Source organism: Pistacia vera, unplaced genomic scaffold (genome assembly GCF_008641045.1).
Source record: "Pistacia vera cultivar Batoury unplaced genomic scaffold, PisVer_v2 Contig302, whole genome shotgun sequence".
Classification (NCBI taxonomy): domain Eukaryota; kingdom Viridiplantae; phylum Streptophyta; class Magnoliopsida; order Sapindales; family Anacardiaceae; genus Pistacia; species Pistacia vera.
In genome coordinates, this window is record NW_022196116.1 from 146054 (window position 1) to 171372 (window position 25319).

At 36.7% G+C, this 25319-nt stretch overlaps 2 protein-coding genes across 2 annotated transcripts; both read right to left on the reverse strand.

The window, feature by feature from the left end:
- Positions 1-5860: 5860 nt before the first annotated feature.
- Positions 5861-9103, reverse strand: LOC116135688 (calnexin homolog). Its single transcript, XM_031421403.1, has 6 exons — positions 8966-9103; positions 8807-8876; positions 6813-7939; positions 6637-6708; positions 6437-6547; positions 5861-6347 (listed from the first exon to the last, which is right to left on the reverse strand). The coding sequence occupies exons 1-6, from the start codon at positions 9047-9049 to the stop codon at positions 6201-6203; spliced, it is 1611 nt and encodes a 536-aa protein (XP_031277263.1). The 5' UTR covers positions 9050-9103; the 3' UTR covers positions 5861-6200.
- Positions 9104-11625: 2522 nt separating this feature from the next.
- On the reverse strand, positions 11626-12743 carry LOC116135691 (uncharacterized mitochondrial protein AtMg00810-like). The gene is made up of 2 exons (XM_031421407.1): positions 12651-12743; positions 11626-12498 (listed from the first exon to the last, which is right to left on the reverse strand). Exons 1-2 carry the CDS (start codon positions 12741-12743, stop codon positions 11626-11628), a joined length of 966 nt encoding a protein of 321 aa, XP_031277267.1.
- Positions 12744-25319: the final 12576 nt, after the last annotated feature.

Here is a 25319-nt window from a genome sequence, read left to right on the forward strand (position 1 = left end):
GAGCCTAGGAAAAGTGACTTGAACTCGAGCTCGAGCCGGCTTGTGAGCCTAGCTCGTTTTCTGATTGCAATTTCATCCCTCAAAGCAAACTTGGTTTCAAGCTTTAAGGGATGAAATTGCGGTTTGTGTGAGTGTTTTTACAGTTGATGAGATCGGCGACGACGACGAAGATCACTGATTTCACAGTGAGGTCACTGGTTTGGGGTTAGGGTTCTTCTTCAGGTGAATGTTTGGGATTTAGGAATTGGGGTGAAATATGGTGTTTTACAATTTTGCACTTGGGGGGTGGTAAATGTCAGTTTTTTAAAATTTTGTAACTTTTATGTAACCGTTTAGGAATTGGGGATGAAATAAGGTGTTTTATAATTTTGCACTNAGCAACCTTGTTTAATCTCTTATCTTTTTCTTCCTGCTCAGCAACCTTCTTTAATCTCCTATCTTTTTCTTCCTGCTCAACAACCTTTTCAAATCTCTTATCTTTTTCTTCTTGCTCAACAACCTTCTTTCTCTTATCTTTCTCTTCTTGCTCTAGAGCCTCATTCAGCCTTTTCTCATACTCTACTTGTTCAACATCTTATTTAAACTTGTTCTCATTTTCTACCTGCACAAATAAAATCTTTTTATTTGCCTCCTATGTTAATGGACGGTCGTCCATCTAATAGGGACGACCGTCCATTGAATATGAACGCTCGTCCATATAATATGGACGAGCGTCTATTCTAATTGTTTTATAATTTTATAATTTAAACTATAGACGACCGTCCATTCAAGGTGGATGCTCGTCCGTAATAAATGGACTCCCGTGCATATATTGTTATTTTTGTACGAGATAGATGGATGAGAGTCCATTTGAAATGAACGGTCGTTCATTTATGGATGACTTATTAGTGTCCAACACGGCTGCGTCTAATTCGGATGTCACGTACGTTGGGACAAAAATTCGGTTGTCAACATTCAGTGTCCGTAGCATTATTGTTTTCCACTAAGGCCAATTGTGGGTTATTTTTTAGTGGATAGATAGGAGTATTATGCACACACACACACACACATATATACCTCAACAAGAAGATGCAATAGGTACTCGTCCAAACCAACTACATAGATGTAGGACTGTAAATGAGCCGAGCCGAGTCGAGTTGAGTTTTTGAATTATCGAACTCGACTCGTTTGCTACAAGTTCGAGTTCGAGCCTGTCGAGCCTAGGAAAAGCGACTCGAACTCAAGCTCGAGCCGGCTCGCGAGCCTAGTTCGTTTTCTGATTGCAATTTCATCCCTCAAAGCAAACTTGGTTTCAAACTTTAAGGGATGAAATTGCGGTTTGTGTGAGTGTTTTTACGGTTGACGAGATCGGCGCTAGCGATAGAGATCATTGATTTCATAACGAGGTCACTGGTTTAGGGTTAGGGTTCTTCTTTGGGTGAATGTTTGGGATTTGGGAATTGGGGATGAAATATGGTGTTTTACGATTTTGCACTTTGGGGGAAGGGGGGTAAATGTCAATTTTTTAAAATTTTGTAACTTTTATATAACAGTTAAGTCCCTCATGGTTTATAAAACTCACCAAAAGCACCTTGCTCACGTTAGATAGCCAAAGCTCGTGAGCCCATAAGCCGAGCCCCCCATGATCGAATGATCGTCCAACAATTAGGGATGTTCGTCCATATTTAATGGACAAGCGTCTACGAAAATAACAATGAACAAAATAAAATAATAGACGGGCGTCCATCTCTTTTAGAAGGGGATACACGTTTTATCAATTTCTTCTCCTTTGTGAGTTTCCTTCCATTTCTTATCATTTTCTTCCTGTTAGCAACCTTCTTTAATCTCGTATCTTTTTGTTCCTGCTCAATAACCTTCTTTGATCTCTTATCTTTTTCTTCGTGCTCAGCAACCTTCTTTAATCTCCTATCTTTTTCTTCCTGCTCAGCAACCTTTTCAAATCTCTTATCTTTTTTCTTCTTGCTCAGCAACCTTCTTTCTCTTATCTTTCTCTTCCTGCTTTAGAGCTTTATTCAACCTTTTCTCATACTCTACTTGTTCAACATCCTATTTAAACTTGTTCTCCTTTTCTACCTGCGTAAATAATTTTTTTTTATTTGCCTCCTATGTCAATGGACGGTCATCCATCTAATAGGAAAGGTTGTCCATTGAATATGGATGCCTGTCCATATAATATGGACGAGCGTCCACTCTAATTGTTTTATAATTTTATAATTTAAACTATGGACTACTGTCCATTCGAGGTGGACGCCCATTCGTAATAAATGGACTCGCATCCATATATTGTTATTTTTGGACGAGATAGATGGATGAGAGTCCATTTGAAATGAACGACCGTTTATTTATGGATGACTTATTAGTGTCCAACATGGCTGCGTCTAATTCAAATGTCACGTACATCGGGACAAAAATTTGGTTGTCAACATTCAGTGTCCGTAGCATTATTGTTTTCCACTAAAGCCAATTGTGGGTTATTTTTGAGTGGATAGATAGGAGTATTATGCGCACGCACACACATATATATACCTCAACAAGAAGATGCAACAGGTACTCGTCCAAACCAACTACATAGATGTAGGACTATAAATGAGCCAAGCCGAGCCGAGTCGAGTTTTCGAGTTTTCAACTTATCGAGCTCGGCTCGTTTGCTATAGGTTTGAGCTCGAGTTCGAGCGTAGGAAAAGTGACTCAAACTCTAACTCGAGCTCAAGCCAGCTCGCAAGCCTAGCTCGTTTTCTGATTGCAATTTCATCCCTCAAAGCAAACTTGGTTTCAAGCTTTGAGGGATGAAATTGCAGTTTGTATGTGTAATACCCCGTACTTTTTTTAATGGAGTTTAATTAAATTTTATTTTGTGATTTTGGGGGTAAAGTGTAATAATTTGAAAGTTTTAGGGAGTACAATGTAATAGCCAAAATAAGTGAGGACTAAATTGAAATTTTCCAAAAATTTTGATGAACAATGACCATTCAATGAAAAGAAAAAACGGAGAAGAAGAAGAAGGAAAAAAAAAAGAGAGGAAAAGAGAGAAGGAAAAAGGAGAGAAAGAAGAAGAAGAGAAGGAAAGGAAGAGGAAATGAAAGAAGGGAGAGGAAGATGGAACCAATAATAGAGAGAGAGAGAGGAGAGAAGAGAACGACAGAAGTGGCTGGAAAAGTGGCTGTCGGAGAGCAAATTTCAGTGATCGGAAAGAGCAAAGGGAGATTGAGCAAATGGGAGGGAAGCAAGTGGGGGCATTATTAGAAGATTTCAATCATTTTTCGGCTTAAGGGTAGAGCTTCAAACTGTGAGTGGAAAAATCTAAACCCCCAACTTTCTTTTTAACAAAGTTATCTCTAAATGCTCTTTTATACTTGTTGATTGTTTTTAAATTGCCCAATATGTTTGATTTATTTATATAATGAGCTTTATTGCAATGTTATTGTTGGAAATTGTTGATTGACATGAGAAAGCTGGAATTTTGATGTTTTGTGGCAATAGTTCGAAAAGAAATGAAAATGGGTTGAAATTGTTAGATTTGCAAATATTTGAGAACTTGCATTCATATTTTTAAGTAGTGCAATTATTATATTTTATGAGAAAGATGTTTGAGAATAAGAATGAGATGATAGTGGGTTTCGAACTACCCTACGTAGTGCCCAACCCCCTCATGATGTTGATTTGATTCTACACATATGTGTGATTTGATATTGCCGGCCCAAGTGGGTCGAAGGCCCAAGCGAGGCAAATATCGCTTCACATGATTGATATTGCTAGCCCAAGTGGGTCGAAGCCCGAGCGAGGCGGATATCACTACACATGATTTGATTTGCCGACCCAAGTGGGTCGAAGGCCCGAGCGAGGCAGATATCGCTACACAGGATATGATTTTGCCAGCCCAAGTGATGCTTGGACTCACTGGGTCGAAGGCTTGAGCGGTGATCGATTCCGCCTAGCAGGATGGATTTAGTGGTTCAACCCCTGCGATGTTAGATCTTGTCGGGTTGGATGGATTTACCCTTGGGTACTAGTTGGGTGAGAGTTTTCACATGTGATTGAGAGATAGTTTGAATATGTACATGTATGTATATCATTTATTTGAAAATGGGAACTTATAAATGTAAATGTTATCTGTATATGAACTGTTTCTTAGAAATGATGTTTTTAGAGAAACATGAGTATTGATTCGTTTACCATAATAGTGTTCAGAAAGAAGTCTTGCGATGGGAGATTTCAACATGTGTTATGAAAGATGGCTTATATTATAATATGTGTTTACAAAAATGAAATTTTATCAGCATGAGTGTTTTTATTGTATATTGAAATGTTTGATTACATACTAACCTATTCCCTACTCACTGAGCATTTCTAGCTCACCCCTCGTTTTCAAATGTTTTTCTTTTCCTCCATCAGGTCTAGAAGGTGATCATGCAGAGGAGTGAATTCCACTTAAGGTTGGGCCACACGACTCTATTTCATCATAGATTCTATAGTTGTGTTTTATTTTCCGCTGTAAAGTTTATGTTTTCTTCATCATGTATTTATTTCTTGTTCTAGATTAGTAAAGATATGGAAAAATCTAATACCATACATTTCATTTTGTGACAATTTCAATTACATTTGTTTTTATGCAAATGACGTTACATTTTTATGATATTTTATTTATAAACAGGTTTTATAGTTTTCCCACATGGCACGTCTCGATCACTCGAGTCTCATGGGTGCGCCCGGAGCCTATGGGATAAGGAGAGTCGGGATGGGTCGTGTCAGTATAAGTGTTTTTATGGTCGACGAGATTGGTGACGGCGACGGAGATAACTGATTTCACGACGAGGTCACTGGGTTTAGGTTAGGGTTCTTCGTCAGGTGAAGGTGAATGTTTGGGATTTGGGAATTAGGGGTGAAATATAGTGTTTTACGATTTTGCACTTTGGGGGGGTAAATGTCAGTTTTTTAAAATTTTGTAACTGTTATATAACGTTAAGTCCCTCATGGTTTATAAAACTCACCAAAAGCACCTTGCTTATGCGAGTCAGCCCAGGCTCGCAAGCCCACAAGCCGAGCCCCCCCATGATCGAACTCGACTCGGTTTATAAATCGAGTTCGAGTCATGTCGACTCGACAAGTGTCGAGTCGAGCTTCAGATGAGTCGAGCCAGGCTGGCTCGTGAGCGACTCAACTCATCTGACAGTCCTACATAGATGTAGTGAAGACCTATTCATTACACGCGATATGTTCTTGGCATGGCAGCAGGCAGCCTTTTAAAATAATTGGTTCTAGTTATAAAGGAAATAGTTTTATTATGTAGTTGACTCATAATACCGAAATATACAACTTTAATAAACCCAATTTTCATTCATTTCTACTATCTCTTTCCTTAAGAGTAGTACTTCAATTACAATTTTTTATACAACCTTGATGTGATAACTCACAATTGATCAACTCGCAGTAAATTTCATCTTTTCAAATACAAACGGATCAATCGTGAACTACCACCTAGAATCGTATAAAAAATTGTAAATATAATTTTATTGTTTCCTTAATTGAAGTCATCCATCATTTGGAAAAGAGTGCATTAATTTTATTTACATTTTAACTCTTATCATTGGGTAGTTATTCTTCTCTTGGGGCTATTGTTTATCGTCTCGAGTGGCACCTAGAGTAATATTCAAGACATTTTTATTTTTTTTTTCAAGAGAAATTACTTTGGGACGATATTGTTCCAGACTGTCCTTTCTAACATCTAGCATTCATATTAAAAATCCAACTCCGTTGCCAAGTCTTATAAGATCAAAGAAATTAAAGGCGCATATATATAAATAACTCAAATATGGCTAAAAAGAATTTATAACACTTCCGAGGAACATAAAACTTTCATTGGTTTAAAAAAGTTAGCCAAATAACACTAGCATTTCAATTGTATCGAAATGAAATGCATGATTGCAATCAAAAGACTTTGATATCTTTCAAACTGCAATAACATCAAATCCTCAAGTCGGCCAAATTGATTTTTCCATAAAGAGGCACAAAATCAACCATCTCAGGATAGACCATCCAATTTACACTCTTCAATCTTCATACATTTCAGTGTTTTCGAAATAGAGCTAAAAAAATATTACGAAAAACAAATTACCCAGCTAATAAAATAATTATGACCTGATAAACTACCAAAACCAAAAGTGAATCTAGTAAACACCCGCACCCTCTTTTCCATCTCTCTTTTAATTTTCACGACGGGTATTCCTCTTGCGAACAGGAGCACCAGTTTCTTCCTTCTCAGTCTCTTCTTCCTTTTCACCACTGCTGCTTTCTTCTTTGCTGGAACTCTCAGCAGCTCCTGTGGGATTGGGTTTAGGCTCCACTCTTGCCTGCGTAAAACAACAATCACCCGAGTTAATTAGTATAATTAAACATGACTAGTAGAGCTCACACATCAAATGGGGTTTCCTAAACTTACCTTCTTCCCACCAAAAATAATCTTCAAAAGAACTGAGAAGATAACCACCACAACCGATACAAGAATACCAATTGTGAGGTTTGGTTGTTTCTCTCCCTTCTCAATGACATCCTGCCAAAAAACAGTCAGAATATCATGTCACAATCTTACACACCATCAATGAGATGGCACAATGATAAACACATTGTCTGTCAACTTACAAGAATCTGATGTTTGTATGCATCCAAGAAAGGAATGTCTGCAATCTTGTACAGCAGATCAAATACCTTCTTCTGCATAAAAACCAAAATAAGAACAAATAAGAATCATGCCAATGGGGATCCCTAAACTCTTATCCAAAAAGAGAAAAAGAGAAGGTAGTTTCCTAATCCATTACCTGGAAGCCTGCAAGACCATCTGAACCAGCAGCAGCTTCCTCAGCCTTCTGTTTCTCTTTCTCAGCATCATACTTTGGCTTCCATGTGCTCTCCAGGTAAGACTCTGCAACCTTCTCATCCTTTGCTATGAGAACATTGTCAAATAAAATACCATCTTGCATGGTCCAAATCTCAATGCCAATAGCAGCAATAGGCTCAAAGTCAGGTTTATCGAGCTCAAAGTAGTCAGGGTTTGGAATCTCTTGAGGCTTCCAAATACCCTTGTAATTAGGGTTGTCAATAAGTGGGGCATGCCATTTACCCTTATAAGCAGGATTCTTCTTCATTGGCCTCTTCCATACACCACATCCAGGGGCTGTCTCACACTTTGGGTTATCAATCTTCGGGGCCTCCCATTCACCATCCTCCTCATCATCCCAATCTTCTGGTTTTGCCGCCTCTGGATCATCAATCTCCTCTGGCTCATCATCTAACCATCCTTCAGGTTTCGAAGCATCCTCGTCTTCGATTTCCATGGGTGCATTCTCATCCCAATCATCTGGTTTAACAGCATCAGGATCTGGAATTTTCGCTCTCTCATCCCAATCCTCAGGCTTCTTGTCATCTGGATCAGGAATTGTCTTCTCAGGAATGAGTGGGGGTTCAAAATCTTCAGATGATAGGAAATTTGCTTTCTTCTTCTCCTCTCCATCAATCAAAATTTGCAACTCATTATCTGGTTTCAAGATGGCGGTGTACACATGAGTAAGTTTGTCAGATGGGACAGATGGTGGGAACTTGAGGTGGTGTTCAATGTACTGTCCACTCTTGGGATTCTTATGCTTCAAGATAAAGTGAACCTTGTTAGTGGCCCCACATTTATCTGGTCCAAACATAATAGCATAAGGAGAGTCATTGTCAAACTCTTTAGGTTTCCAACCAGCCTCCTGGGGCCGCAGGTATTTCAGATATGCACCACCACATTCAAGCCCATTCTGGAGGCGAACCTCATACTGAAGGACAACAGTTCCATCCTTAAGAGACAAGGGCTCATCAAGCTCCTTCACAATTGCATACTTCCTTGCTGGTTCACTCACAAGAAGGCCATAGTCATCATGACCTTCACTCTTTGAGTGTTTCCATACACCTAAAATGAAAAAAACAATATATAAATAAATAGAACGCATCTTGATTAACATGTATCTTGGTAAAACCACCTACTTCCCAAACCCAACGAAATATACCCAAAAAACAAAAAAAAATCATGTAAGAAAGATTATTGTTTAAGATTTGGGCCATACTAATTTTGGGTTAAAATACTAAGGGAGCAAACACTTTTAGCGGAAGAAACAAAGTTATATGTAGACCTTATTCCATGACACTATAAACTCAATGAAACGACATGCAACTCACAAAACTTAAGTACGACAACAGACCTTCTAATCGATTAACATTTATTCTTAATGTTTGAAAATTTCCTATCAATTAAATTTCTATTAAAGAGAAGCCTCCATGTTGCTCATCTTTCCATGAGCCATTAACCAGACAACCAAACACACTCAAACTATCCCGTGGCAGTGTATGATTTATCTATGATGTTAACTTTCCCTACTCACTGGGGGAGACAAATCCATGAGGCCATAACTTATCCAACTCCAAACAAAGGAAGAAAAAACGATTGAAAACTCCAAACAAAGGAAGAAAAAACGATTGAACAGTACAAAATCACAATAATAATAATTTAAAAAAAATCCTCATTTACTCAAAACTCATCAAACACCGCATCTAAAATGAAGTAAATCGGCCTGAAAGCTCTCAACTTTTATCCATAAATTATAATATTACACTTCAAAAATAAAACGTTATAAAATCAATTCATGCCCATCTAACTTTAAACCGAAATCAACGTCTATTTAAAATTAACAGGTAAACTAATAACTATAAAAAAAATAAAAAATAAAATAATAATAATAATTAACATTATCATTTCAGATCCAATACTAAAACAGCTCACCTTGGTAGTCTGCTTTGTCAGATACGATCCAACGCCCATCAAATGACTCGTCAAAGGACTCGTACAAGATCTGCAGAGTGGCATCATTAGAATCCATATATTCATAAATATATAATTAAGAAAACCCTAAAACATAAATACAAATGAGTTATGAGTTACCTTGGCATCATCAGAAGCGGAAATCAACTGAAAGGAAACAAAAGCCACGAACAGTAGAAGAGCGAACCGTAGAGAGACCGCCATCTCTCTCCTGTGTCGATCTAAATCTCAATCTCAAGTGTTTTTGAGTTTGTTACCTGTTTTTATAGTCCGTTGCAGCATTGGCATCGACAAGTTTCGTCCAATGAAAACAGATGCCACGTAATAGTTACCAATCAATTTGTGACACGTAAGCGAACTTTTGGTGCTGGTGGTTTGCAACTGAAAGACTTTGGGTCAATTGTTAACGTGTAGGACTCGGTCTAGGCGTTCGGGGCCCTCTTAGTTCGAATATTAAAGGCCCATTAGCCCAATCTGAGTCCTTCATTTTATGTATAGATAATTAATTAATCTTTTAATTTTCATTCATCTATAATATGTAGAATATCAACTTGTATAAAAAGAATTAATAAATGAGATATTATTTTGGATTAAACTCCCAGATAAAATAATGATTGCATGTGACATCCTTTTAGATTAGATTATACATGTATGGAGCATTAATTGCTTTCCCTTTGTATCGGGATCTAATTAATTATGCTTTAGATTAGTCATTACATATATTAATAAGTTGATTGACTAATGTATTTCTCACTGCTGTGTCTAGGGATGATTTTGTTGAAGTTAGGCTACTTGTATCAGTTCATAATCAATGTAGGTTAATTTATTCTATCACCATCAGCTATTAAAGGAGCCAATTTTACGTTTTCATCGCATCACAACACATGAAAATTGGCATCCCAAAATTGGACGAATAGAGAGATGGGAAAACCAAAATAACAGTAAATACACAAACCAAAACTAATAAAGAGAAAGAAAAAACATGTGCGATTTTATCTTGGCTCACCCAATTAACAAGCTATGTCTAACTAAGGGGGTGTTTGTCTGAGCTTATGAAAATTAGCTTATAAGCAACAAGTACTTATAAGCTAATTTTAGCTTATAAGCATTTGAAATTTTAAGCAATTACGTGTTTGGTTAAAGTACTTATAAATGACTGATAAGTAGTTGATGTGTTTGGTAAAATGTGGCTTATAAGTATATTTTATTATAAAATGACTAAAAAGGGTACTACATTAAACAAGGGCATACTAGGGAATTTTAAAATTAAACAAGGATAATGTGGTAATATAGGGGGTGTTTGTCTGAGCTTATGAAAATTAGCTTATAAGCAACAAGTGCTTATAAGCTAATTTTAGCTTATAAGCATTTGAAATTTTAAGCAATTACGTGTTTGGTTAAAATACTTATAAGTGACTGATAAGTAGTTGATGTGTTTGATAAAATGTAGCTTCTAAGTATATTTTACTATAAAATGACTAAAAAATGTACTACATTAAACAATGGTATACTAAGGAATTTTAAAAATAAACAAGGATAATGTGGTAATATACTTGGTCAAACTCGCTTATAAGCAGAGTGCTTATAAGCAAAAAAAAAAAAGTACCTCCCCCCTAACTTTTTTTTTTTTTTGGCTTATAAGCTCAACTTATAAGCTTAAAAAAGTTATAAACAAACAGGTCAGCTTAATTTTAGAGCTTATAAGCTAGTTTGACCAGCTTATAAGCTTAGACAAACACCCCCATACTTGGTCAAACTCTGCTTATAAGCCAAAAAAAAGAAAGTACCTCCCCCCCAACTTATTTTTTTTAGCTTATAAGCTCAAAAAAATTATAAACAAACATGTCAGTTTAATTTTAGAGCTTATAAGCAAGTTTGACCAACTTATAAGCTTAGACAAACACCCCCTAAGTACTCTGCTTATAAGCTAGTTTGACCAAGTATATTACCACATTATCCTTGTTTAATTTTAAAATTCCTTAGTATACCCTTGTTTAATGTAGTACCTTTTTTAGTCATTTTATAATAAAATATATTTATAAGCCACATTTTACCAAACACGTCAATTACTTATCAGTCACTTATAAGTATTTTAACCAAACATGTAATTACTTAAAATTTCAAATGCTTATAAGCGAAAATTAGCTTATAAGCACTTGTTGCTTATAAGCTAATTTTCATAAGCTCAGACAAACACCCCCTTAGTCAATATTATTGTAATATTTTCTCACATTTCTCGTTTACAATAAAAGTAATTAATTACTCTATTGTTTGTTATCACTCATCATAAGATTATATACTAAGTTTAAAAAACTAAAACCTAGTGTAAGAAGCTAGTGTGGCAGCAAGCACGAGGAGGCAACTAAGTTACCAAAGAGTGCAAGAGAGGCAACTAAGTTACCAAAGAGTGCAAGAGAGGCAAGAGAAGCAACCTAAGTTGCTGAGTATGCCGAGCAAGAGAGAAGAGAAAGAGAATAATGTTTGTATATATTACTTTTCATGTACAGAAGTCACAATTTATACAATTGTGAATGTAATGTGTAAGGAAACCAAATAAAGGAAATGAATGTAAATCAATACTTAGAAGGTAATTGCCTAAACTACATATTTGGAGATTACAAGAAATCTTCTAAACATTGTCTGTACAGTGATTCACATGTCAACACTCCCCCTCAAGCTCGTGGTTTATAAATGTCATAAACTCCGAGCTTGCTCAATAAATGTGAATGTTGTCTTTGACACAATGGTTTTGTGAATATGTCGGTTGGCTGATCTGAGGTTCAGATGTGCTTTGTTTTAATCATACCCTCCTGTATCTTGTCTCTGATAAAGTGACAATCAATTTCTATGTGCTTGGTCCTTTCATGGAAGACTGGATTGGCTGCAATATCATTTGCTACTTTGTTGTCACAGTAAAGCTTGATTGGTGTTTTCACTTGAAGATTCAAGTCCCGTAATAATCCAAGAATCCATGTGATTTCACATGTGGTTTTGGCCATAGCTCTGTATTCTGCTTCTGCTGATGAAAGTGATACAGTGGATTGCTTCTTTGTTTTCCATGAAATGAGGGATTCTCCAAGTTTAACACAGAAACCAGTGAGGGGTCTTCTTGTCATTGGACATGAACCCCAATCTGAGTCGTAGTATGCAGTGATGTTGAGGTCTCCTTTCCTTGGCAAAAGAAGTCCCAGCCCTGGACATCCCTTTAAATATTTTAGTACCTTCACTGCTGCATCCATGTGGGATTGCTTCGGGGCATGCATGAATTGGCTGAGGATTTGTACTGCATAGCTGATATCTGGTCGAGTCATGGTAATATAAATGAGCCTTCCGACAAGCCATTGATAGTTGGAACTATCTTCTAATAACGGATCAATCTTAGGGTTTTTGCTTTTCTCATCATATTCTTGTATGGTGAGCTTAACATTTTCTTCAACGGGAATGACGCTTGGTTTGCATGCAGTTAGTCCTGAGTATGCAATGAGTTCAAGTTCATATTTCTGTTGGCTGAGAGATATTCCTTCTAAGGAACAAGCAATCTCAATACCCAAAAAATATTTTGGTGTCCCTAAATCTTTAATGTGGAATGTACTGTGAAGATACTCTTTAAATTCTATGATTGCTTTCTCCTCATTTCCACATAAACTATGAGACTGATGAAAGACTCACCCTGTTGTCTGGAAAATAAGGCATAATCATGTTTGGATTGACTGAATCCAATGGCTGTGAGAGCTTCTGTGAATTTTGCATTCCACTGCCATGATGCTTGTTTTAGCCCATATAAAGATTTCTATAATCGACATACAAGATTCTCCCCCTGATTGCGAAGACCGGGAGGAATATCCATATAAATCTCCTCATCGAGATCCCCATGAAGGAAGGCATTATGGACGTCCATCTGATGAAGTGGCCAATCATTGTGAGAAGCGACAGAAAGGAATGTATGGACAGTGACATGTTTGGCTACCGGGGAGAATATTTTCTGATAGTCAAAACCTTCCCGTTAAGTGAAGCCTTTGGCAACCAGACGAGCTTTGTACCTTTCGATAGAACCATCAGCACAATATTTTATCTTGTAGACCCACTTACAACCAATTGGTTTCCTATGTGGGGGTCGGGAAACAAGGTCCCATGTGTGGTTACTAACTAGCGCATTTAATTCTGTCTCCATGGCCTGACGCCAACAAGCATGCTGGACGGCATCAGAAAAGGTGGCTGGTTCTCGATCAGCAGAAATATTGCTCATACAAAATTTGTGTCCAGGAGATAAGCGATCAAAACTGACATAATTGGATATGGGATAGGCGGTACCATTCACAGTGGAGCAAATGTAGTCAGCTATCCAGACAGGTGGCCGGGTAGTTTTGGAAGACCGGCGTAAAGGAACAGTAGCTGGTGAAGGATTAGGAAGGTCTATATCTATAGATGAGGGAGTATCCTGGGAATGATCTGTGGTGAGGGGAGAGGTTGGAGCTGGATCAGTAACTGTAGAGTCGGGATCCAAAGCAGTAGTATGATTAGACTATAGCTGAGTAGATGGAATGGGAATGACAGTGATGGGAGATTCTGGCTGATAATCCAGTAAGGCAGAAGCCGATGGAGCGGATTTAGTGTCAATTGCCGAGAAGGGAAAAACACTCTCATGAAAGACAATATCTCTGCTAACAAAGAATCTGTTAAGTTGAGGATCATAAAGGCGATATCCTTTTTGAAGCATAGGATAGCCCATGAAAACACATTTCTTGGCACGAGGAGCAAACTTGTCACAGGAACCCACGATTGTGGAATAACATAAACAACCAAAAACAAGTAAGTGAGAGTTATCAGGTATCTTTCCAAACGGTAATTCAAAAGGAGTTTTACCTTCGATAACCTGTGAAGGCATGCGATTAATGAGATAGGTAGCAGTAATGACACATGCGCCCCAAAATTTGGCAGGGATATTGGCTTGATGTTTGAGGGCTCGTGCTACTTCTAAGAGGTGACGGTGTTTTCGTTCAACAATCCCATTTTGTTGAGGAGTATAAAAGCAAGAACTCTCGTGGAGAATCCCGTGGGAGAGGAACAAGGAAGAGCATTGTTGGTTAAAAAATTCTAAGGCATTGTCAGTCCTAACTCGTTGAACCCGTGTTTGGAATTGTGTTTGGACCATGGATAGAAAGTTGAGAATATGGGAAAAGGTTTGAGCTTTGGATTGCATTAAGAATATCCAGGTTCTGCGAGAAAAATCATCTACGACAGTAAGAAAATACTTGGATCTATCATGATTAGGGACAAAGTATGGGCCCTAGATATCAAGATGGATTAGGGCAAAAAGGTGGTCAGTGGAGGATGTGCTAATGGGAAAACTCGTCCGTGGCTGTTTAGCAATGAGACAAATTGGACAATGAGAGTGAGGTATAAATGCACTGTAACCTAGTCTTTGATGTAAAATCAGAGATTTATTATTAAAATTGGCATTACAATAATATTTAGTACTAAGAAAAGAAAATGGCTCCCAGTAGTAGAGTCTCTGGTGGGCTTTACCCAAGCCCATCTGTTTGCCAGTCAAAGGGTCCTGAAAGGTACACATATCCAGAAGGAATTGCAATGTGCAATTATTGTCAGTGCAAACTTTGGATATAGAGATGAGATTAAAATTAAAAGCAGGAACCAAAAGGACATTTCAGAGAGCGATGTTGTCATTAAGTTGGACTATCCCTGTGCGGGTGGCATTGGCAATATTGCCATGTGGCATTCGAACAGATAATTGTGTAACAGTGTGTGTTTGTGATTGGAAATATTTAGGATCACAAATTATATGATCACTAGCACCTGAGTCAATAATCCATAAATCACAGCAAATTGAATTACTGAAACAAAAAGATGTACCTGCATAACTTGCGGAAGCGTTGCTTAGTGACAGTTGATTCAACATCTGGATGAGTTGAGTGATTTGTTCAGTTTTGAGCAAGGATGATAGGGTCTCAGATCCAGAGGTGGTAGTGACAGTCACATTATTGGAGGTCGGAGGGCCCGTTCTATTCTTAGGGTAACCATGTAATTTCCAACATTTGTCCCAATTGTGATTCCGTCTTTTGCAATAGTCACAATACATTTTTTTACTCGATCGGGATGATCCGGAACCATTGGAGCCATATTGAGAATTGAAAAAATATGGGCCATTAGATGAATTGCTAAGGGTTTGACTGGGTTGACTGTTGACCTGGTTGACTGCTTGTGGGTCGTCAGATGGCTGGATTGAATCGTGGCCGTTCACGGTTTTGTATAAAATAGGCTTTTCTTTCTCATTTGCAAACCCTAGCCGCAACACTCCATCACCTTTCTTGTCTATGTCTGCAGCGAAGGCCATGGAATCACCCAACTGTGGTGATTCCATGGAGGCAAGGCGTTGGCTTTCGTCCTGGACAGCAACTGGTAAGCCCGACGAAGGGAAGGCGGTGAGGTTGCGGCCAACATCTGGGTGCGAAAAGCTAAAAAAATTTCGTTTAATCCAAGGAGAAAATGGATTAAACGATCCTGTTCTTTGATTTATTGGTATTGTTGCAAGGTTTCCAGTGGTCCACAGAGAGGATCAGTGACAGCATCGAGCTCGTTCCACAGGGCTGAAAGGCGATTGTAGTAGGCTGTAACGGTCTGATTTTGTTGCTTAACATCAGCAAGATTTCGCCATAAAGTGAAGAGTTTGGCCAGATCCAACTGGCCGTATATTTCTTTGATGAATCGCCAGAGTTCCTCGGCGATTTCTGTTGGAGGTAAACCGGTGGCAATCTCCTGGGTCAGGGAGTTGCCGATCCACGAGCGAACTTACATGTTGCATCGTGTCCAAAATTTGTGTTGATGTGGATCTTTTGGTGGTGTGACGGTGCCATTGATAAATCCGCCTTTATCTTTTGCGATTAACGCCCGTCGGAAATCGCGAGCCGAGGTCGCATAGTTGTCTGTGCCAATGAGAACGTGTTTAACTAGAACAAGTTTTGGTCCATCTGATAGGGAGGAATACAGGGGGTCACCGGGCTCCAGCCGGTGAGATGGAGGCTGGAAAATCTGGAATTGTTAGGGAAACGGGTTCGGGCCAGTTTGACCCGAAAACCCGAAAAGAAAAGTGTTCGAGTCGGGATTTGGGTTGGGCTCTCTATTTGGGTCCATTTGTGTGTGTGGGTTCGCTTGGTTGTTTGTTGGATCAGGCCTAATTGGGTTTGTTTGATTTGTAGCCATTTGGTTTGGAGCACTAACTTTGAATTTGTTTTGCAGGGAAAAAAAACGAATTATTGGTGCATAACAGGGAGAGTGGCTGGCAGGACAACCTGCTCTGATACCATGTAAGAAGCTGGTGTGGCAGCAAGCACGAGGAGGCAACTAAGTTACCAAAGAGTGCAAGAGAGGCAGGAGAAGCAACCTGAGTTGCTGAGTATGCCGACCAAGAGAGAAGAGAAAGAGAATAATTTTTGTATATATAACTTTTCATGTACAGAAATCACAATTTATACAATTGTGAATGTAATGTGTAAGGAAACCAAATAAAGGAAATGAATGTAAATCAATACTTAGAAGGTAACTGCCTAAACTACATATTTGGAGATTACAAGAAATCTTCTAAACATGGTCTGTACAGTCATTCACATGTCAACACCCAGCATTACAAGGATTCTTATTCTTAAGCTCAAACCCAATAATGAATTACTAACTTAAATAAATCCCTTAATGCGTCTGCGTGACCCTTTATTATTGAAGTAATTGACAACTCCAATAAAAGTATTGAGTTAACAATGTTATAGATTTCCCCAAAGGAGAGGGGAGCTTGTGTCTCTCCGAATTTAATTATCAATAGAGCTCGTTAATTCAAACAAATGCAACTGATATAGAGGAAGAGCAATGGCGTGGATACAATTTTAATATCGTTACTCCTTATGTATATATACAGTACATCAAAGGGTTTAGAAACGTCAGTGTCTTGAATCCCCAATCAGCGAAGCCCTAGAAAGAGGAACACTATATTCATATATCGAGCAAATGAAACACATAATAGAATTTGAACTTGTAAAGCAGAGATGATCAGAGAGGGCGCAGACTACGTACCCATAGATCCATCGACTTCACCAAGGCTTTGCCTCCTGCTTCATTTTGAACACTCAAGAGTGCCCCTTCATATGGTACTTTCAATGAAAAGTTCAAAATTTCTCTCAACATGCATACAACTTTGGAGATTAAATTCTAAATTTCAATAATATAATGCTTATATAGAATTATATATATATATATTAGGAGGCCATTCTCGATGTCATGAAGCTAGGAAATATCTAAATGGCTAACACAAAGCTTGCTAGTAGACATGCTAAACGGGATGAATTAGTTATGAGAAGATATTACCGATAGAATTTGAGGTGGGTCTAACTCCTCACTCAATAAGGCCTTATTGAATGGAAGGATTACCCTCTCTTATAACCTAATAGGCTTGAGCGTGTCTAATCGATGTGGGACTCCAACACTCCCCCTCACGGTCAAGCCCATATGTTGAGTCATGCTTGTTATTGGAGGTAGTTGCTGGCTCTAACTCCTCACCCGCTGGTCAAGTACTCAACTCAATTGAACTTGGGCTCTGATACCATGATAGAATTTGAGGTGGGCCTGACTCCTCACCCAATAAGGCCTTGTTGAATGGGAGGATTACCCCCTCTTATAACCCAATAGGCTTGAGCGTGCCTAGTCGATGTGGGACTCCAACACTCCCCCTCACAGTCAAGTCCATATGTTGGGTCATGCTTGTTGATGGAGGTAGTTGCTAACTCTAACTCCCCGCTGGTCAAACACTCAGCTCAACTGAACCTGGGCTTTGATACCATGATAGAATTTGAGGTGGGTCTGACTCCTCACCCAATAAGGTCTTGTTGAATGGGAGGATTATCCTCTCTTATAAACCAATAGGCTTGAGCGTGCCTAGTCGGTGTGAGACTCCAACAATTACTTTTTTCGGGCCAAGAAAATATCAAACATTCAAAATCCATCCTAGAAAAAGAAAAGGAAAAATTAAATGATCGACTTCATGTTGTACGTGCTCTCAATTAATCTACACATATACAACACCGATAAATGCTAGCAAATATATATACACGTCTCAGCTGAAAGCCTATATATACGGTGTGATTTGATTTCAGGAAAATTAGAACCAACAATTCAAATACTAATTTCTTGTTTACTTTGTTATTTGGTACCACTCGACCTCGATCGAGTGTAAGTTTGCCTTTGTGTTTCAGTTCCTCCATCATCAAATTTGTGCTTAAATTTTCACCACTGCTAAATTTTGGCTCAAAACTTCTGGTTAGGGCAAGTTAAAACCTTTAACTCCTTATTGCAATACAACCACGGACTCTATATATGAGAATATTATAAAGATTAAAACTTCCTAAATCAACGGCCACATCACAAAATATATAGATTGGCTTCATTATAAGCGAGACATCGTTCATGAATCGAATCAAATAAGCCACTAAGCCGGTAAATTTTGGTCTTTAATCACTTCAACATACCTGCTACTGACCAACTTTTAGAATAGTTAATCCTTTGCGCTCGACTTCAAAGCGCAGAGCGAACGTTTTTGGAACTCCTCCAACAACGGCTTCTTCTGGATTGATTGAAAGAATGATAATAGGAAGCCAAAGAGGCCGTTGAGGGAGAGAGTTCGGAAAACATTGGCTCTCCAAATTCCCTATGCAACAGCTCCCTGAAAGGCTAAATTTTTTTCATCTTCTACTAGAGTTAGATGGGCAGGGATTCTTAATGGTTGTTCAAGTATTTATAGAGTATGATTTAAGAAGGTCAAAGTTTTGCCCTTTTATTTCTTTATTATTATTGTATTTGTTATCTTCATTCATTTTAATTGGTGACATGCATAACAAAGACCATTCTCTTTCAACTATTGGTTGTCAAGCCATTGAAAGGGACTGACAAAGAAACTTCGCAATCATCTTCTGGCAGTTTTGTGGGGTCCAAGATTTTATTTATTTAATGTAGTGCCTTCGTGTAACATCCTATGAAATTGGAATAGTACAGAGATTCTTCAGCAATGACTCTGCTAGCTCTTGCCATTACATGTCGAGAGATGATTGGATTAATGATGATTGCCATTGAAAAGACATGAATAAGTGCACTAGAGAAATCGCATGCCTCTCTTGTTCTTTTCAATGTTCTTGATTTGTTATAAATCACAGAGAGTTCACTGATATGAAACCAATCAAATCAAGAAATGCACAATATGCCCCATACATGTGCTAATGACCCTTAACTAACTCGGGTTCTAAGAGTTATCAAAGAAAAAAGAAAATCCATACACAATGGAAGGCATATTTTACTTCTTAATCAACTTTTCGCACTCCACCAGATATTACTTTCCTTGACGACGACATCAATGTTGGCAATGCTTCTGCGTGAGGTTTTATGTATGCTAACTGGAAATTTTCATGTTTTTTGGTGGGTCATTGGGACAATATAATACCATGACAAACCCATCCCTTCTCTTTCGGTATTTTTTTTCCTACTTTGTTCTCACTAGATTACCAGTTTTAGGCTTCTGCCGCATGCTGGTTAAAAGTCAGCGCATATAAGTTACTTTTCCTGTCTGTTTCAATTTCAAACAAGACTTAAAGAACACTGGGATGATGGCTACAGCTACCTATCACCGATCATAGGCTCTCGGCCTGAGTTCTTAATTAATGTACTAAAACTGGCGTACATGCCAGCTGATTCAGTAGCAAATACACATTTCCAAGCCCATCTAGATGGGAACTTGGGATAGATTTTGACATGCATTACACTTAACATGGATTTAATTTGTAGGTTCATCATCAGTTATTATTTTAAAACATCAGCAAAATACAAAAAAAAGTTCTGATAGACACACATGAAATTAAATGGACTCTAATCCTCTTAATACTGTTACTTGCTATGGTGCTTTGGTTAGTAGACAATTTGGGGTATTCATGGCAAAACTATATATAACACATAACTAAATGGCCGCATGTGCTAAGTTCATAACTCCTAGAGAACCTTAATTCCTTACCAACCTTATGAAGTATTTGATATTTTAACAACTTGTAAATATTAAGAGCAAAATGACAATTACTTCATAAGCAGTTGGGTCAGTGATATATTGAACCAAACAAATTTAAAGAAGTACCTGTAGGTATGTTGACAGTTAAATTAATTTCTGCTTATCTACCGAAATTTGAGGGGAAATATCCAAATTAAAATTTGATTGTAAGGGGAGAACTTTTCTCTTGCATTTAGTTCTCCAAAAAGCACCTGAAAGGAAAAAAAACAAAAAAAACATACATATTGATGCCGCTGAAGTAATCAAAGAATGCACTGTAGTATGAGGAGTAAGACTTCAGGTCTCCCTCGCAGGCTCCCAAATTTCATGCTGCTAAAGCCTACCAAACAGGAGGATATGGCATGCACATTGGAAGCCTTTGAGGGAGATTGGCGTCTTCTCCTAATTAGCTTAACAAGACCTTGAAATTTTATTTGTGGCAATACAAATATGCAAAATGGTTTATATAAGGGCGATTTTTACTATTTATTGTGCAAATCTTACTCGAATCCATCACGACCTAAATTGCAAAAGCCTATTCTATTATACAGCTTCCTACTCCACATCGACCACAGAATACTCGTTAATTTTCTAATTCTGTTGGCAAACTACATGTGCTAATTTCTGTAGCCTTAATCGTCAAAGAATAAACAATTATATCAAACTGACTCATTTCCTACTACAAGGGTCGAGAGAATGCCCCTTTTTTCCCGGGAATTTCAACTTTGACAGAGACTGGAGCTGATTTTGGGGCCACTATATCTAGCTGCCTACCTATATCTGTGGAATTGGATTCTCCTATATCCTCACAGATATTTATAATATAATATTCATATTGCAAGTTTGTGTATCTGTTGAGTATACAGTCTCAACATCAGGCTGGAATGCACATTGTGCTATGGAAGCCAAGAACTCCATGATCTTTGAGATACGCATACTAAAATAGTAAAATGCACAAGGCGTGCTACCCATCAACAGTTGTAACATCATTCAGTGCAAAATACAGTAAAATACTCTCCCGTCTTCTCAAAGTATAAGTTGCGAAATGAGCCTGATGAAGGATCATTGATTAATTTTTATTGGGAAATTACTTCTAAAAACATTTTTTTTCTTCTTCTTTTCTTTGTTTGGCTTGCCAATGTCTCGAAGATATTAAATCTGAAACTAGATAAATGTTTCTTGGACACACCTAATCAGTCTGGATCTGGAATGAATTAGGTATTTACTCTTAAGAACGATTAAGGATGAGTGGACACGACGGCGCATACTGTCCATGGACTAATGGCATGATTGAGACAACAGCCAGGAATTTGATTCTGATCAATACATTATTCAATTATACCCACATTGAAGTTTGACATGTAATATTGGGTTATAGTCAACATATATTCCCAGCCCTTTATTCTCAGTGCATGTCAAAGGTAAATATCTGACCCATAATTGTGATTAGATCTTCTAAACTTTTACTCATATTTCTTTTTAAAACTGTTTGGGGGGATTTAATTGAATATTAGTAAATCCAAAATCCCTGAAAGCGAAAAATAATGCTAACAAAAGACACAAAATAACCACACACATAAATATAAGATTTATAATGGTTCACTCTACGTATGAGAGCTATGTCCATTTTGCCGTTACGGAATTTCACTATGAAAAAGAAGAAAAATTACAAGAATCTCTTAAGCTTCACAAATTGGCTCACTCACTAAACCCTATTGGTGGCTCTTACTCTAATTGTGGTTATGCATTCTATTCAATTTTTGTGATCTCTAACTCTAGCACTTAACCCCTTTATATAGATAATACATGAGATACTATTCCTAATAGGACTCAAATCTCATATCCTAATGGGAATTATATTGTAATTCCTAATACAATTATAATCTTATTTCTAATTATGTACCTAAAAGAAAACAATTATACTTAAACACAAATTAGGAAAACTCATGTCCTAATCTAACTCTAATTTGAATTGAATTTGGTTTCACAATCTTAACAAAAACTATTGTCACTTTGTCGGTGAAACTTTTATGCGGGAGAGGCTTCATATTTTCCAATAGTCAATAATACCTCCGCATCAACCTTGTGATTTGAACTAGTCAAACCATTACTGAGTGGTCGAGTGATCAATTAAGACTCTTAGGTGTATTACTCAAGATCCTAAAATCAATTCACTTCGATTGTTAATAGGGTTATAGGGTCTTGAAGAATTAATTGAGATGCGCACAAACTAATACAGACAGTTAGATTAAAAAAAAAAAATTGTTGATTAATGCTGCCAAAATTGGCAGCATTAATTGGCCAATTACAACAGCATAGGAACTAGTACTATTTGTACCAGCAATAATAAGTTGATAGAGGATAATAATATCGCTATATTTTAACATTATTCTTAATTTAGTTTCTCATCCAAACACCAAATTCATGAGTATGGATATTGTTGGTCCCTTGTATTCACAAGAATATATTCTGTAATAGTATGGGCATATATATGTTAAATGAAGAATAAATGAAAATAAAGCAAGACTTGGTAGCTAAACAGAGCTAACTTAATTTGCAGCATACAAATGGAATCTAATATTCTCATAACAAAAGTCAATAACATCTGGATGTGTGGTTATAAATAGAGGTTTGGTAATGCAGAAATATCACATAGTACTCCTCCAATTTGAAGAGGAAGAGAGGTCTTGTATGTAGATGAAGAGCTTGTTGATGTTGCCTGCTAGCTAGCCAAGGATGAGTTGCCTAAATTTTCATACTTAAGGGTTTTAAATTTGATTAAGAGCCCTTTTGTGGTTTACATTTGTGCAAACATCCTGGGCTAGCTGACTAGCTCTTATCTTTCATGCTAGACCAACGTCTCTTCCATCACTCCAACTTCATCAATTCACTCACTCATCATTTTACACTGAACCAACCAAACCATATCATCTGCGAGGTTGGTCATTTCGTATTCTACATTAATTTCAATGCATATACATACATATTACATATTCGTATTTTGGATTAAAATTTAAATCATAGTTTTAAATATCTCCTTATAAATTGGGAAAAAAATTATGTTCGTCTTTGGTTAGACAGTTTGATTTCAACTTACTATAGATTTTTTTTAACTATTTTTTTTTTAAATAATTGACAACATTTGCATTATGAATATGAATTAATCTTCCGCAGAAAATTTGGATATGTTCTTGAATAATTTGATTTGGATATTTATTTGTTTGTAATTTGGAGGCTGATGACTGACACAGATGCTGGTTTTCAAGTTGTTAGCACATTGGGGAATAGATGAATGGGCTATCCAGCTTGGTTATTTATAACTTCGTTACCTTTGTTGTCAACTTATAGGGCCTGAAAAACTAGCAACACTACTTGAAAATAGAGTCGTAGAAGTTAAGTTTTGACTTTGAGGTTCTTTGGAGGTAATGATCCTCCTCCCTGTAATACTTTATAATGTGGCATAATATCTCTAAAATTTTCGAGAGCTTGAGTTCAATTCATCTCGATTGTTAATAGGGTTTTAAGGTCTCAGAGAATTAGTTGAGATCGTACAAATTAATCTAAACAGTCCGATTATATAAAAAAAAAAAAAAAGCTAACTAGGTGAAAAAATGTTGATTAATGCCGCCAAAATTTGCAGCATTAATTGGCCAATTACAATAGCATAGGAACTAGTACTATTTGTACCAGCAATAATAAGTTGATAGAAGATAATAACCGCATGAGAAACTGAAAAGCCACCTCTGGGAAATAACATTTAGGGTTTGTTTGTCTAAGCTTATGAAAATTAGATTTTAGCTTATAAGTATTTGAAATTTTAAACAATTACGTGTTTAGTTAAAATACTTATAAGTGACTGATAAGTAGTTAACGTGTTTGGTAAAATATGGTTTATGAGTACATTTTATTATAAAATGACTAAAAAGAGTATTACATTAAACAAGAGTATACTGTAGAATTTTAAAATTAAACAAGTATAATGTGGTAATATACTTAATCAAACTAGCTTATAAGCAAAAAAAAAAAAAAAAAAAGTACCTCCCTCAAACTTATTTTTTTTGGCTTATAAGCTTAAAAAAGTTATAAACAAACTTGTCAGTTTAATTTTAGAGCTTATAAGCTAGTTTGACCAGCTTATAAGCTCAGACAAACACCCCTTATGTGTCAACAATTGCGTTTTGGAGGAGATAGCAACAACCAATTTATTTATTATTATTTTTTTTTAATGATTAAAGTGGTTCGAGTGAACTTACGCATACCTCAACTAATCTTTCAGGACTTTGAAACTATCTATCGAGTAAGAATTACAATGGCTACTTTTATTAATAATCGAGGAGAAATTCGATCTCAGGACCTCTTAAATAATACACATAAAAGTTCATATCGAATCACTCAATCACCTAGAGGTAGTTCACAATTATTTTATTCGACATGTGTTTTATTAATTTTTCAATAGATCCTTATATTTCTATTTTAATAAATGAACATTATCTTTTAAAAGAAAAATTAATGACATGTACCAATAATGTAACCACATGATAGGATGATTTTACACTCAATAACATAACTTATTGTTTGATAGGAACAAAAATTGTTTTTAAAAGGCGTATAAGGGTGGATTTGGTATTATTTTGTAAATCGTTTTCAAAAAACAAAAAATTATTGTAAATAAAAATTACAAATTAAATTTATATTTTCAAATTTCAGGATACAAATGATGGGCTTTTTTTNAATTAAACTTATGCAGATAAAGGATTAAATTTTAAATTCATTTAATATAAGAGGAAAACCAATGGCGTATATGAAATGAATATGGTGGCTTGAAAAATGTTTGAGAAATTAAAATGAAGGTAAATAAAAGATTTATGTTAAATTGTTTTTATTATAAAATTGAAAAAGATAAAATACTGTGTGATATAGTTTTCTTAGACAAGATCATGACATCTAAAGCTTTCATGATCGACTGTAAAATTGTCTACACCGTTTCTCTAATTATCAAGGATTTAGAAACACGAACTTTCAAATTGAGCAATGAAGCACATGTGCTTGTAAAGAAAAGAAGACGATCAGAGAGAGCATAGTATATCATCAACAGATCGACTCAGCAAGCTTTGTCTGCTTGATGTTGATTAGGTATAATATAAAATTAAAAGTTAAGAATTTTTCTCAAAATTATACAACCAAAGTTAAGTATTTCGTGTTTTCTTGCAATTTTGATGTATTTTGTCCTCCATTTATATGCTTCCAGCATAACATTGAGTTGCCTATACCCGAAATTAATTGCTTCTAATTAGCTAGCTAGTGTGTGTTTTTGTGCAACCACATCAAGAGATGATCGTGATCCAAGTTTCATATCATGAATTGGCTTGATAAATTCTAGCCAAAATG

Coding starts and splice junctions, on each gene's coding strand:
- LOC116135688 (XM_031421403.1), bottom strand. CDS start 9,049: ATGGCGGTCTCTCTACGGTTCGCTCTTCTACTGTTCGTGGCTTTTGTT. Junction 7,940..8,806: donor TGACAAAGCAGACTACCAAG/GTGAGCTGTTTT, acceptor TTTTCATTTTAG/GTGTATGGAAACACTCAAAG. Junction 6,709..6,812: donor ATGGTCTTGCAGGCTTCCAG/GTAATGGATTAG, acceptor GTTTTTATGCAG/AAGAAGGTATTTGATCTGCT.
- LOC116135691 (XM_031421407.1), bottom strand. CDS start 12,743: ATGGACGTCCATAATGCCTTCCTTCATGGGGATCTCGATGAGGAGATT. Junction 12,499..12,650: donor GCAATCAGGGGGAGAATCTT/GTATGTCGATTA, acceptor GTCTTTCATCAG/TCTCATAGTTTATGTGGAAA.